Source organism: Rhinatrema bivittatum, chromosome 3 (genome assembly GCF_901001135.1).
Source record: "Rhinatrema bivittatum chromosome 3, aRhiBiv1.1, whole genome shotgun sequence".
NCBI classification, from domain to species: domain Eukaryota; kingdom Metazoa; phylum Chordata; class Amphibia; order Gymnophiona; family Rhinatrematidae; genus Rhinatrema; species Rhinatrema bivittatum.
Window position 1 is genome coordinate 142,370,809 of NC_042617.1, and position 13,858 is coordinate 142,384,666.

Genomic DNA, 13,858 nt, shown 5'->3' on the forward strand with positions numbered 1-13,858 from the left:
TGAATCTGCATATAATTTGTTTTGGAAAAGTGCTTTAGTATTTAATTCTAGAACCGACTAGGAGTACTTCCGGTTTGTATTATGACACCAAACTGACATTAGATGATGCAGTTTGAATGGTATGTGGGATGTTTGTAAGAACAGGTGAAATAAGACTGCTGATCACCAATATTATTAGTCTGTATCAAACAGAATTTTATTTTATTTCTAGATAGGGGTAACACATAAACTACTGACTAACATGCAAATTTTAAAAGGCCTGTGCACGTAAATTTCAGAGGTTATACACATGCCCAGCCATGCATGTAATCCCCATTATGCACAGAAGTGCCAGGCCTCTCAAAAGGGGCGGGATCTGGGTGGGGGCGGACCGAGACAGTGTCATTAGATGCTGTCCCGGGTAAGTGCACGCCAGCAGCTGGCCAGCGCACGGAAGATATTTCTGCTCCAGAGAAGCAGTAAGTATCAAAATAAAAAAAATTGGGGTAGCTAGGTAGGGGTTAGGGGTCAGGGTGAAGAGGGGAAAGGGGAGGAAGGTTAGGTAGGGAGGTAGGGAAGTTCCCTCCCAGTCCACTCCTTAATTAGAGCACACTGGGAGGGAAATGGAAAAAAGGCTGATCCCATTGCCGGGTGTAATTTGAAAATTCCCCCCCCCCCCCCTTCTTGCCCAAGGCGCAGGTCGCCCGCACATATGCATGTGGATGTTAAAATCTGGCGCGCATGTGCACACGGACATCGTATTTTACAACATGTGTGCAGTGATACGCGCTTGTTATAATATCGGCGCACATGGACATGCATGTGTGGATCTTAAAATTAACTCCCTAAGAGAATGTTGATGATTCCCGATGCAGAAACATTGTTTCAAAACACGGACTATGTCGGGGTGATGGATTTAACCAGAACATTAAGATAAGTATGTTATTTGCAAAGAAAATTTACAAAAAAACCCTCCTCTAGTTCTCTATGGAACATTATATAAGCAAGCCATATCATTGTGCATAAGGCAATGAAGGTTTCAAAACTGGTAATGCCTATTATAATGGAGAAATTTTAAAGTTTAAATACAGTGGAAGACTCATTGTGAATGTTGAAGAGATATACCCATGCCAGAAATGATATTCAAAGGCGATGATTCAGAGGAACTGAAACAAATCTCAGTGAACCTGGAAGATATACTAGGGCAAATTGACAAACTAAAGAGTAGCAAATCACCTGGAACACATGGTATACATCCCAAACTGCTGAAAGAACTGAGAAATGAAATTGCAGACCTGCTATTAGAAATTTGTTAACTATCAATAACATCATCTATGGTACATGAAGACTGGAGGGTTGCCAATGAAATGCTAATTTTTAAAAAGAGATCAAGCAGTGATCCAAGAAACTACAGACAAGTGAGTCTGACATCTGTGCCAGGCAAAATGATAGAAACCATGCTTCAGTGATGACTTAATTGAAATATTACCCAAATATTAAATTCATTGGACAAATCTGACGTCAACTCTGCTGTGAATTCTTGGCTCACCATCACTACGGAAATAGCAAAGAACAAATGCCCAATTATCAAAAAAATAAACAATCATCTAAATACAAAGCACCATGGTACACTCAAGAACTAAAAAAAAATCAAGAAAATACTTAGATCAACTAAAAAAAAATGGAGAAAAAACCCAACAGATCAACTAAAAGATAGATACAAAACTATTCTCTACATTTACAAAAGAGATAAACAAAGCCAAAAAAGATTTCTATGCTGCAGAATACACAATTACCAATTTAATTCCAGAGAACTCTTCACTTACATCAAAGAACTTACTCAACATAACAAACCCCCTTTACCTAAAGACCAGCAATTAATTACATCTGATGACTTCGCCACTTTCTTCAGAGACAAAATACTCAACCTCATCATGAACATACCAACAATTAATGAAGATACTACATCCCTTCCAAACATACCCAATTCAAAATGGTCACTTCTACTGAATTTCAAAATATCATCAAAAAAATGAATCCCGCATCACATCCAATTGATGCCATCACAATAAAAATACTCAAACTAACCTCCAACATCATTGCTAGGCCAATTGCAAACATAATAAATCTTTCATTAAATGAAGGCATTTTCCCTGACAAATTGAAATGTGCTGTGATTAAGCCAACGCCCAAGAAATCTCACCTGGATCAATCTGACATCACCAACTACAGACCTATTTCCAATCTCCCTTTCATAGCTAAAATACTTGAAAAAATTGTCAATCAACAACTTTCAGAACATTTAGAAAAACATAACATACTTTTCCCAACACAGCATGGATTTAGAAACACTCTTAGCACAGAAACTCTTAATATCTCTCTCCAATGAAGTCTTAATAGGACTAGATAATGGCCAAAAATTCATCCTCATACTCCTTGATATATCGGCAGCATTTGATACCATAAACCACAAGATCCTACTGAAAAGATTAAAAGAAATCGGTCTATGTGACATCACCATCAATTGGTTCTCTTCATACCTATCCAACAGGTCATACATGGTAAGAACTAATTACAAAGAATCTAGACCAATATCACTTCCGCATGGAGTTCCTCAAGGATCTTCACTATCATCTACGCTTTTCAACATTTATCTACTACCTCTATGTAAACTACTCTCAGATCTTGAATTATCTCATTACATTTATGCTGATGATATTCAAATTCTTATCCCATTTAATGATAACCTAACCAGTACACTAAACCTCTGGAACACTCACCTCACTGCAGCCCAACACTTATTAGTACAAATGGCTCTCACTCTAAATCACAATAAAACAGAAATTCTCCATATATGCAACAAATCCTCACCTGTATTTGACTTCCAGCTTAACAATTACATAACTGACAAAAAAATTATACTCAATGTAAGAGACCTAGGAATTAATTTAGACTCTGAACTAAACTTTAAGAAACACATTAACAACATAATAAAAGAGGGATTCTACAAACTTCAAGTACTAAAAAGGATCAAACCTCTCCTTCACCATCAAGATTATCGTACAGCCTTACAATCTTCCTGCTATCTTCAGGATTGGGCCGTACGGCCCACCAATCTTCCTGCTTGGGGGGGGGGGGAGGGGGAGGAAACAGAAGTTGTGCGCTGCGCTTCTGCTCCCCCCCCCAAACATGAAGTTCGGGGGGTCATATGGCCCGAAGATAGCAGGAGGCAGATGGCAGCAGGAGAGGCCAGCTGATCTTCCTGCTTTGGGGGGAGGAAGCGGAAGCTGTGCGTGGCGCTTCCACTCCCCCTCCCCCAAACAGGAAGATCGGTCTGCCATATGGCCGCAGCAGCGCTTCCCCCATATGTGCCGTGATGGTGCGCGGCGTGGGTTCTCTTGTTCGCTGTTGCGGGGATGGGATCCCGTGAAAGCCTTGCAGTTCCGGTGCCAGTTGGGTGGGCCTGGGTCTAAGTTGGGTGGGCAGATGCCCACCCAGGCCCACCCGTGGCTATGCCACTGGACCAAGGGGCACACAATGAAGTTAATAAGTAATATATTTAAAACTAATAAGGGAAAATATTTTTTTACTCAATGCATAATTAAGTTCTGGAATTCATTGCTAGAGGTTGTGGTGAAAGCTATTAGTGTAGATGCATTTAAAAAAGGTTTGTACAAGTTTCTGGAGGAAAAGTCAGTTAACCATTATTAAGGTAGAGTTGCAGAAATCCACTACTTATTCCTGATATAAGCAGCTTGGAATCTTTCTATCCCTTGGGATCCTGCCAGGTACTTGTGACCTGGATTGGAGTCTGTTGGAAACAGGATACTGAGCTTGATGGTCCTTTGGTCTGACTCAATATGGCAAGTCTATGTTCTTAGCGGTGACTTCTGGAAGTAGATCTCCTTTTACTATGAGGCTGGAGCAAAAGCCAGGCTGCACCATTTTTCAAGATAGCAGTGACTAGCCCAGAGTCTTGGGGCTCTCCAGGCCCAACTAGATGCCAGGGATTTCTTCAAAGGTACGGGAAGGGGTTTTAGAGGGAGGGCTAGGTGGGGAGGGCCCTAAAATATGTGTGGGGGGTACTTTAAATGATACACGTGTACTTTCGAGCACAATTTAAAATTGCAACATCTCTCCGCTTGCACACCGATACACGCTTTTATGGGCAAACACGCATTCCTTTTAAAATTATTTATTTACTTTATTTATTTTTCTATACTGATATTTGATTTAAAATATCACACCGGTTTACAAAGAACAGGATGTTTCAAAGGCAGGCCTTTGTGTGTCATGATACAGTATAACAGATTAACTGAGTAAATATAATGAAACTTGTTTTACATAATCGCTATACTAACAGTACATATGTTCTGAATTTAACTTACTATGTACAATGGTGGGGAGGGAGGGAACTGGCAGTGCCAAGGGAGGGTAACCAAAAGTGTGGGGGGGGAGGGAAGGGTGGAGGGGAGGAGGGATAGGGAGCCGGGGATTAATTCTTTGGAGGGAATGCTTTCCTGAAGAGCCAAGTTTTGAAATTTTTTCTGAAGGAAGGTGTAGAGGGGTTGATTCTGAGAGGAGCCGGGAATTTGTTCCAGATGTGGGGGCCTGCTATTGATGAAGCACGTTCTCTTGTGGAGACTCGATGAACTTCCTTAATGGACGGAATTGTAAGTAAACGTGTGTTGGTTGAGCGGAGGTTCCTTGAAGGGTTGCAGGGGTCCTTGTAACCATCTGGCCTTGTCATTGTGGATAGCTTTGTGGATGAGCATAAGGATCTTAATATTGAGATCTGAATGGGATGGGTAGCCAGTGGAGTTGTTTGAGTAGGGATGTGATGTGGTCTCTTTTTTTGCTATTTGTTAGTGATCTTGCGGCTGCATTCTGGAGGGGCTTGAGGGTAGCAGCAGGCAGGCCTATTAGGAGGGTGTTACAGTAATCTAACTTGGCGAAGAGGAGGGATTGTAGTACAATCCGGTAATCTGGAGGATGTAGCAGGGGTTGGAGTTTCTTAAGGATTTGTAGTTTGTAGAAACCTTCTTTTATCAGTGTAATATGAAATTTAAAATTTAATTCCTTGTCCAAGGTGACTCCAAGGTCTCTAACTGTTGTGAGTGATTTGTATTTGAGTGATGTATTTGAGTGATAATTACCCTGTTATTGAGCATTACAGCAGACCAAGCATCCTGCTCATATGAATAAGAGGGCCAGGCAAACCTATACCCATATATAACTAAGGAAGTTCTCAGAATATCTACATACATATAACCTATTTAATTCTATTTGATACATTATTTTTCTTTACCTGTTTTTGCATATATGGTGGATAGACAGGGTAGTACAGACAGGACTTATATGCTAAGCGAAGTAACTCTTTCAAAAAGTGCTTGCTGTAGTGTTGGAAAATAGGATTCATTGCAAAGTGCTGAAGTTGACCATGTTCCTCACGCTGGTGATGACTAAAATAAATAAAGTCTTCAATGTTGTAATGGGAGCGAATATATTCAATGTCCTAAAAGAGAAAAACAGTCAATTAAACAATAACATTTAGGATTTTATAACTGTAAGTAAAAGACATTTGCCAACCAATATTTTTTTAGCCTTTGAAATATGTAAAACCATAAAACTTCACTAGGACTACATTAAGACTACAATTACTTAATTTACTGTAGGTCTCCTTGGGGCCAATGAAATAAGCTGCACTGACCATACCGCAGTTTTTTCAGCGCTAACCTAACCCCAGTATGTAACATAGGGCCAGATATTCAAACCTACGTGCAGCCGCCCACATGTTGTAAAATCCGAGGTCGGCGCGTGCAAGAGGGTGCACACTTGTGTCGATTGGTCCCTCTACTGTTAGCTGCCAATGAAATGACCAATCCCCTTTCAGAAGAATTCTGAAGGGAGGCTAGATCCACTGGATCCCACCTGGTGTTATGGGCCCGACCCGCGGAGGTCCAAGGGCCAGTCCTCCACCTACCCCTGGACGCCTCGCGGCTGCGGCGGCATGGTTGAGGCCTGGTCAGGCCAGCTGCCTACTTCGCGGCGTTCCCTCGGCCAGGGAGGTGCTGCCAACCTCTGAGCTGGCTCCGCCCCCAAGGCACGCGCACAAGGGCTCTGTCCTTTAAAGGGGCCAGGGGGGAAATCTCTGCTCCACCTCCGGACCTGACGTCAGATGCTGCCAGTACTTAACTTGGCTTGACTAGTGTCTTCTTGCCTTGCAACAAGGTTCACTCATCCCTTAGTTGCTAGTTGCTGTCCACTGGCTTCTGACTTCAGCTTTCGTCCACTGGCTTCTGACTTCAGCTTCGTCCTCTGGCTTCTGACTCCAGCTTCCGTCCAGGAGGTCTCACCTAAGTCCAAGCGGCTCGGGTCCTTACGAGCTCCTCTCAGGGGGAACCGCGGGCTTCCAGCGGTGAAGATCCGGTTGGCCTCCTGGTCCCAGCTCCACTCCTCCTCTGTCATCGGCCCACAGGAGACTGCTTGTAAGTCCCAGTGGCCCGGGTCCTCACAGCTCCTCCTGGGTGGACCTTGGGTCTCCAGGGGTGAAGATCTTCCTGGTCTCCTGCCTGTGCTGCCTCCCGGCTTCGACATCCATTGTGGGCCTTCCCACAGTGTGTCTTCATCTGTCCTAGTTGGCTCTAGGGTCCATAAATCCAACACGTGGACTGGCCAGACCCAGCCTTTTTTAAGGTGAGAGGGTGTATTTCGCCATGCTTGACAGGGGAGGGAGGGAGGACTTGTCAGGTCGATCCACTCAACTCGGCTCATCCCAATCAGGCCATGGCAGGAGGGAGGGAGTTCCACTCAGGAGGTCAGGGAACTTTTTGTTTTTAGCACAGATGTTCAGGTAATGACATGCAAAATGATACATTAAAAATAGCTATATACCATGCTTTTTTTTATTTCTGACCTATTTGCATGTCATTAGCTTCATCCATCCTGTGGGGACTTTTTTTTAATGCATGAGTTATAGACAAACTGGGTTAAAATCTATCTCTGATTTTAGTGCGGGTTTTAGGTTATCGGCCCCTTTAAGCCCACAGGAAAGATCACTGGGACCTTGACCCAGACAAGTGATTAAAAACACCATATTAGTAAATCCAATCAACTAATGCAAACATTTCAAGCAGCAAGAATCCTGTGCTAAGAAAACCTTCTACCTGCATTCGGTCACTAAAGAAAAGGACCTACAAAAAGTATCTCTTAATACAGTTTCATTGTTTTCCCAAACTATTTTTTAATTTAAGAGGGATGCCCCATGGTAAATAAAGAATTCTCCTTCCTTCGGATGCTCCAGCTTCACTGTTGATAACTCCATAAACGAACTACATCTCAGCTAGGAATAAAATAATTCCAGGCACTCCAAATATAAATACGTATATAATTTATTAATGCATGTCAGCTATGAGGCAGTGTTTCAGTTCTGATGGAAGAACTTTCATTAGGGCAGCATACATTAGCCGTATATCTGAATAAATACCTTTTCATTGATAATATTCATTCCTTCTGGTTTCTGCAGCTACAAAATAACTGTGCAATGTTCTGTAATGGGCAAAAATTACACACACAATCTTTATATGCATGTTTATCGAACTGACATGTTGTCACTTAGGAGGTATAAAACATGCCATACTGGGTCAGACCAAGGGTCCATCAAGCCCAGCATCCTGTTTCCAACAGTGGCCAATCCAGGCCATAAGAACCTGGCAAGTACCCAAAAACGAAGTCTATTCCATGCTACCGTTGCTATGGGAGAATAAATAATACATATTCTTATATTTGGAGTGCTTTGAATTATTTTGTTCCTAGTTCAGTGGAAAATAGAAGACCAGTCAAGGTCAGGTATGGGGATACTGCAGAAACAGCATTCATATCTCCTGAGCATGGGTGAAGAGCCATTATAAGAAAATTATTCCTTACCTGCTAATTTTCGTTCCTGTAGTACTAAGGATCAGTCCAGACGGTGGGTTATGTCCCCCGTCCAGCAGATGGAGTCAGAGCAAACTTCGGAGGGTGCTGGCATATAAGCTGGTGCACCCTCCCCTTATCCTCAGTATCGAGAATATCAAAGCCAAGACAGAAAACTTGTCAAACAGAGAAAGATGGATCAAGCACCCTTGCAATTAACTTGAATAAAACAGAAGAACAATGCAACTTGCAAAGAGAACTGTCAGGAAACCGAACAAAGAAACAACGGGACAGAGAAGACCATAGAACAGAAGTAGAAGGTATTACACGAGCAGGTGTCTACCAATGACCGAGCAAAGCCCGGGTGGGCGTCTGGACTGATCCTTAGTACTACAGGAACGAAAATTAGCAGGTAAGGAATACTTTTCTTTTCCCTGTACGTACAAGGATCAGTCCAGACGGTGGGATGTACCAAAGCTTCCCTAAACTGGGTGGGTCCCCGAAGGCCCTGCTCGCAATACCCTGTCCCCAAAGGAACCCGACTCACCCCCTGGCAAATGTAGGCGGTAATGCTTCGAGAAGGTGTGCAGGGACTTCCAAGTCGCCGCTCGACAGATCTCCTGGATAGAGACGTGCTGGGACTCCGCCCAGGACGTAGCCTGGGCTCGCAAGGAATGAGCCTTGATTCCCGCTGGGGGAGCCTTACCGGCGCCAATGTAGGCGGAGACTACCGCTTCCTTGAGCCACCTAGCTACAGTAGTCTTGGACGCCTGTAGGCCCTTCTTATTCCCCGACCAGAGAACGAAGAGATGATCCGAAGCCCGAATCTCGTTGGTCACCTCGAGGTAATGAAGAAGCATGCGCTTTACGTCGAGACAGCGGAGCGACTTGGGAGCATCCAACGGGAATGCCGGCAGCTCCACCGCTTGATTCAAGTGAAACGAGGAGACTACCTTGGGGAGAAACGCCGGGACTGTCCGGATAGAGACTCCCGAGTCCGTGAAACGCAGGAAGGGTTCCCTACAAGAGAGCGCCTGGAGCTCGGAGATGCGTCTTGCCGAAGCTATGGCTACCAAGAAGACCATTTTCAGGGTGATGTCCTTGAGAGAGGCCTGACGTAGCGGTTCGAAGGGAAGTTCCCCAAGGGCCCGAAGGACCGGGTTGAGGTTCCACGTGGGATAAGGGAGGCGCAACGGCGGCCGGAGGTGTTTAACCCCTTTGAGGAATCTCGAGATGTCCGGATGAGACGAGGGATCCGACCTCCCCGTGGTGCGCGCCAGGGAGGCCAAGGCAGAGACTTGCACCCGCAGAGAATTATATGAGAGCCCTTTCTCCAGGCCCTCCTGGAGAAACGCCAGGATCTGTTGTAGAGAGGCCGTGGTTGCGGACGCTCCGTGACCGGAACACCAGCACTCATATACCTTCCACACCCGCACGTAAGCTATCGACGTCGAGGTCTTGCGGGCTTTGAGGAGGGTATCTACCATGGTGACTGTGTATCCCTTGCGCAGGAGACTCTGCCGCTCAAAAGCCAGGCCGCGAGACAGAAGTGTTCTGCCTGATCCGAAAATACCGGACCCTGGTAAAGCAGACAGGGCATGTGAGAGAGCCGAAGGGGACCGTCCACCACCAGGTTGAGAAGGTCTGCAAACCATGGCCGTCGCGGCCATTCCGGGGCCACCAGGATTACCGCTCCTGAGTGGTTCTCTATCCTTCGTAGGACCTTGCCCACCAACGGCCACGGAGGGAAGACGTACAGTAGGAGCTGGGACGGCCAGGGAAGAACCAGGGCGTCCACCCCTTCTGCGCCGTGATCCCTTCTTTGACTGAAGAAGCGAGGAGCCTTCGTGTTGATGGATGTTGCCATGAGATCCATGGATGGCATCCCCCAGCGCCGTGTGATGAGCGCCATCGCCTCGTCGGAGAGGACCCATTCTCCGGGGTCCAGCGTTTGTCGGTTCAGATAGTCCGCTTGAATGTTGTCCACCCCGGCGATGTGTGAGGCCGCCAGACGGTCGAGGAAGCGTTCCGCCCAGGCCATCAGCTGTGCCGCCTCGAGGGCCACGAGACGACTTTTGGTGCCTCCTTGCTGGTTGATGTAAGCTACCGTGGTCGCGTTGTCCGAGAGAACCCGAACCGCCCAACCTCGGAGGAGAGGCAGGAACTGTATGAGCGCCAGACGTACCGCCCTGGTCTCCAGGCGATTGATCGGCCAAGTAGTCTGTTCTTTTGTCCACTGCCCCTGGGCCGAACTGCGTAGACAAACAGCCCCCCAACCTATCAGGCTGGCATCGATAGTGACCACTATCCATTCCGGCGACTCTAGGGGGCAACCTTGAGCCAGGTTCCTCGGATCCAGCCACCAGCCCAGGCTGTGCCTGGCGGCCGGAAGGAGAGGAAGTACCGCCTGGTAGTCCCGAGAGACCGGCTTCCACCTCGAGAGCAGGGCCATTTGCAGTGGTCTCAGGTGCGCGAAGGCCCACGGTACTAGGTTGATCGCAAAGGCCATAGATCCTAGGATCTGGAGGTAATCCCACGCCGTGTGCTCCTGAAGAGACGCAAATTGACGAATTTGATCCCGCAATGCTTGGGCCTTGTCCGGACGTAGGAAGACCTTGCCCTGAGCCGTGTCGAAGCGCGCCCCGAGAAAGTCCAACTGCTGGGATGGACGTAAGCTGCTCTTGCTGAAGTTGACCACCCAGCCGAGAGACTGGAGGAATCCGACCACCCTGTCGACGGCCCTCTGCCCCTGCGGGAAGGTCTTTGCCCGGATGAGCCAATCGTCCAGGTAAGGGTGTACCAGGATCCCTTCTCGTCGAAGAGCAGCTGCCACTACCACCATGACCTTGGTGAAAGTTCGAGGCGCGGTCGCCAACCCAAAGGGGAGGGCCTGGAACTGAAAATGTTGACCCAGAATCTTGAAACGTAGGTACTTGTGATGGGATGGAAGGATCGGAATGTGAAGGTAGGCCTCCGTCAAGTCTAGGGAGGCTAGGAACTCTCCCTGGTGCACCGCCACGATGACTGAGCGAAGGGTTTCCATGCGGAACCGGGGTATCCGAAGCACCTTGTTGACTTCCTTGAGATCCAGGATGGGCCGAAAGGAGCCGTCCTTTTTGGGCACCACGAAGTAGATGGAATAGTGGCCCGAGCCCTCCTCTCCGAAGGGGACGGACGCGATGGTTCCCAGGAGAGGAGCCTGTCCAGGGTGCGCTGAACACCCAGTCGCTTGAGACTTGAACCACAGGGTGAAAAGATGAACCTGCTGTTGGGGAGTCGCCGCAAATCCAATGTGTGTCTGTGCCTTAGAATATCCAGGACCCACTGGTCCGTAGTGATGTTGGCCCACTCCTCGTAGAACAAGGCTATGCGACCTCCGATCCGAGGCAGAGAGGAGTGAGCCGTCCTGACATCATTGGGAAGGCTTGCCAGGGGCTCCCTGCGCCGAAGAGTCCCTGGGCGATCTGCGGCCACGAAAGGACCGTGTCCAAGACTGTGACCTAGTTGAGGAGTTTCTAGGGCCTTGTTGCCTGGATCCCCAAAATCGCCGTTGAGTGCGGGAACGATTCCTGGAGAAGGAAGAAGACGGACGATACGGTCGCTGGCGGTCCTCGGGTAGGCGATGTACCGAATTTTCCCCCAAGGATTTGATGATCTGATCAAGATCCTCACCGAATAGGAATCTGCCTTTGAAGGGTAGCACCCCCAGGCTAGATTTGGACGAAGCATCTGCTGACCAATTTCGTAACCACAACAAGCGTCTGGCGGAAACCGCGGAAACCATAGTCCTCGCTAGGACCCGCAGCAAATCATGCAGGGCGTCGGCTCCGTAGGCAATGATGGCCTCCAGCCGATCAGCTTGGGCAGCCTCCTCTGGTGGCAATTGCTGGGAAGTGAGAAGCTGTTGTACCCACCGAAGACCCGCTCGCTGAGTAAGGGAGCCGCAAATGGCTGCACGGACCCCCAGTGCCGAGACCTCAAAAATCTTCTTGAGGCAGACTTCCAGTTTCCTGTCTTGCAGGTCCCGGAGGGCTGTCCCCCCGTGACCGGGATCGTGGTTCTCTTTGTAACGGCGGAAACCGCAGAGTCAACCTTGGGGACCTTCACGAGTTCCAGGAAGTCGCTGGGGAGCGGATAGAGCTTGTCCATCGCTCTGCCGACCCGGAGGGACACCTCCGGCGTGTCCCACTCCCGCACCAACAAATGGAGGAACGACTCATGGATTGGAAAGGTCCTCGCCAAGGGACGCAGTCCTGCCAAGACAGGGTCCCCCTTTTTACTGGCCGAGGCTACAGAGGGAGCCGGGGGCCCCGGTGGCTCGACGGGAGGATCGAGGTCCAATTCCTGGAGGATGTGGGGGATGAGGTCCGACAGTTCTTCCTTGCGAAAGATACGTAAGACACGCGGATCGTCACACTCCAGGTGCGCCGCAAAAGCGTATCGTCATCTGCCGTCGACGCCGGGTCACTCCCTGGGTCCGGGGCTGGAGCCGCCCCACTCGGGGGTAGAGCAAGAGCCACTCTGGAGCCCCCCCCCTAAACCCGGATTGTGGCCCGCCGCACCTACGAGGCGGGGCACCTTAGCGGGTGTGGGGTCCGATGGCCCCCCCAGCGACTGCTGGCTTTGAAGATATGCCTGGTGCATGAGGACCACGAAGTCGGCCGAAAATCCGGGGGGGCCCAAGGGGGGGGGGGAGGGGGGGCTCCCTGGAGGGACCTGGGGTAGCTGGAGGAGGACCCGGGTCCTGAATCGGCGGCGAACGCGGCGAAAAATCCTGCTGAGACTCCTCAGCATCAGAATCGACGCAGCTCTCTAGCTCCAAAATGGCCGCCGCTCCCGCCAAAGCAGGGGGCGGGGCTACACCTCGAGGTCCGCGGCGCTCCGAGCGCGGCGGAGAGGGAGCCGTGGGAGCTAGGCTGGTCTCCCCCCCAGGGAGACATCTCCTACAGTGTCCATCCCGCGATCCGCTCTGCCCCGGGCCGGCACAAGAAGGGCAGCGAACACGCTGCATCGCGCGAGCCCCGGGGGGGGGGGGGGAGCGACGAGGAATCACCGGCGCCTGGGCCCAGGAACTAGTCAAACTCACGCACACACACTCACACACACGCGCCGCGGGAGGAGCGGGCTCGACCCGCCCAAGCTCGACTCTGTTAGCCCTCTCCTTGGGTGCGGCAGAGGAATGAAACCTCCCTGCCGCTGCGGCCCCGGGGAATGTCACGTCGCGGGGCCGGAGGGGGAGGGACCGACCACGGCGCGGAATAGGGGAGAGGCTGGCACCACCAGCATCCACCTGCTCAGTGCATCCGAGTAGGCTGTAAAGCAAAATAACAAAACAAAATCTTACCCCAAAGGACAGAAGAGGGAAAAGACACAGAGAAAAACCAGTCCTAGAGGCAAGCCGACCAAGGGCTGCAGGGCCCGAGCAGGGAGTCCAGAGAGACCCTCAGAATTTGAAAATCTTTTTTTTTTTGACCTGCTTGATCCAAACTTTGAAGAAATAGAATACCAAGAGTGGTAACAGAAGCCACTAACTAGGGGAAGCCGTGGTTCCCCACCTCACATCTGCTGGAGTCAGAGAGATACTGAGGATAAGGGGAGGGTGCACCAGCTTATATGCCAGCACCCTCCGAAGTTTGCTCTGACTCCATCTGCTGGACGGGGGACATAACCCACCGTCTGGACTGATCCTTGTACGTACAGGGAATGCGCAGTTGTGCACAGGCACCACCGATTTAAAAACAATATGTGCCCTGCACCACCCATCAAAGGGTTGCAGTCCAAGGTTGGAGAAAATGAAGCTGGGTGAGGGAGTTTAAAAGCTCTCAGTTTGCTGGTATCACTTTCTCATAGCCACTAAAGCAGACGCTGAGAGCAGCAAACTCTCTCCTTCTCCTCCTGACCTGTGACCATGGCTCATGGACATGAGGGGAGGTTGTATCTGGAGATCCTTGAGAAATCTCAGGGT

General features: G+C 49.2%; 1 protein-coding gene across 1 annotated transcript in view; it reads right to left on the minus strand.

Moving 5' to 3' along the window:
- The window catches only part of CFAP61 (cilia and flagella associated protein 61), an 826,389-nt gene that overhangs the window by 509,956 nt on the left and 302,575 nt on the right, over positions 1-13,858 (minus strand). Inside the window, exon 16 of the mRNA XM_029593764.1 lies at positions 5,288-5,494. Coding sequence (XP_029449624.1) covers positions 5,288-5,494 — 207 coding nt within the window. The remainder of the gene's footprint in view (positions 1-5,287; positions 5,495-13,858) is intronic.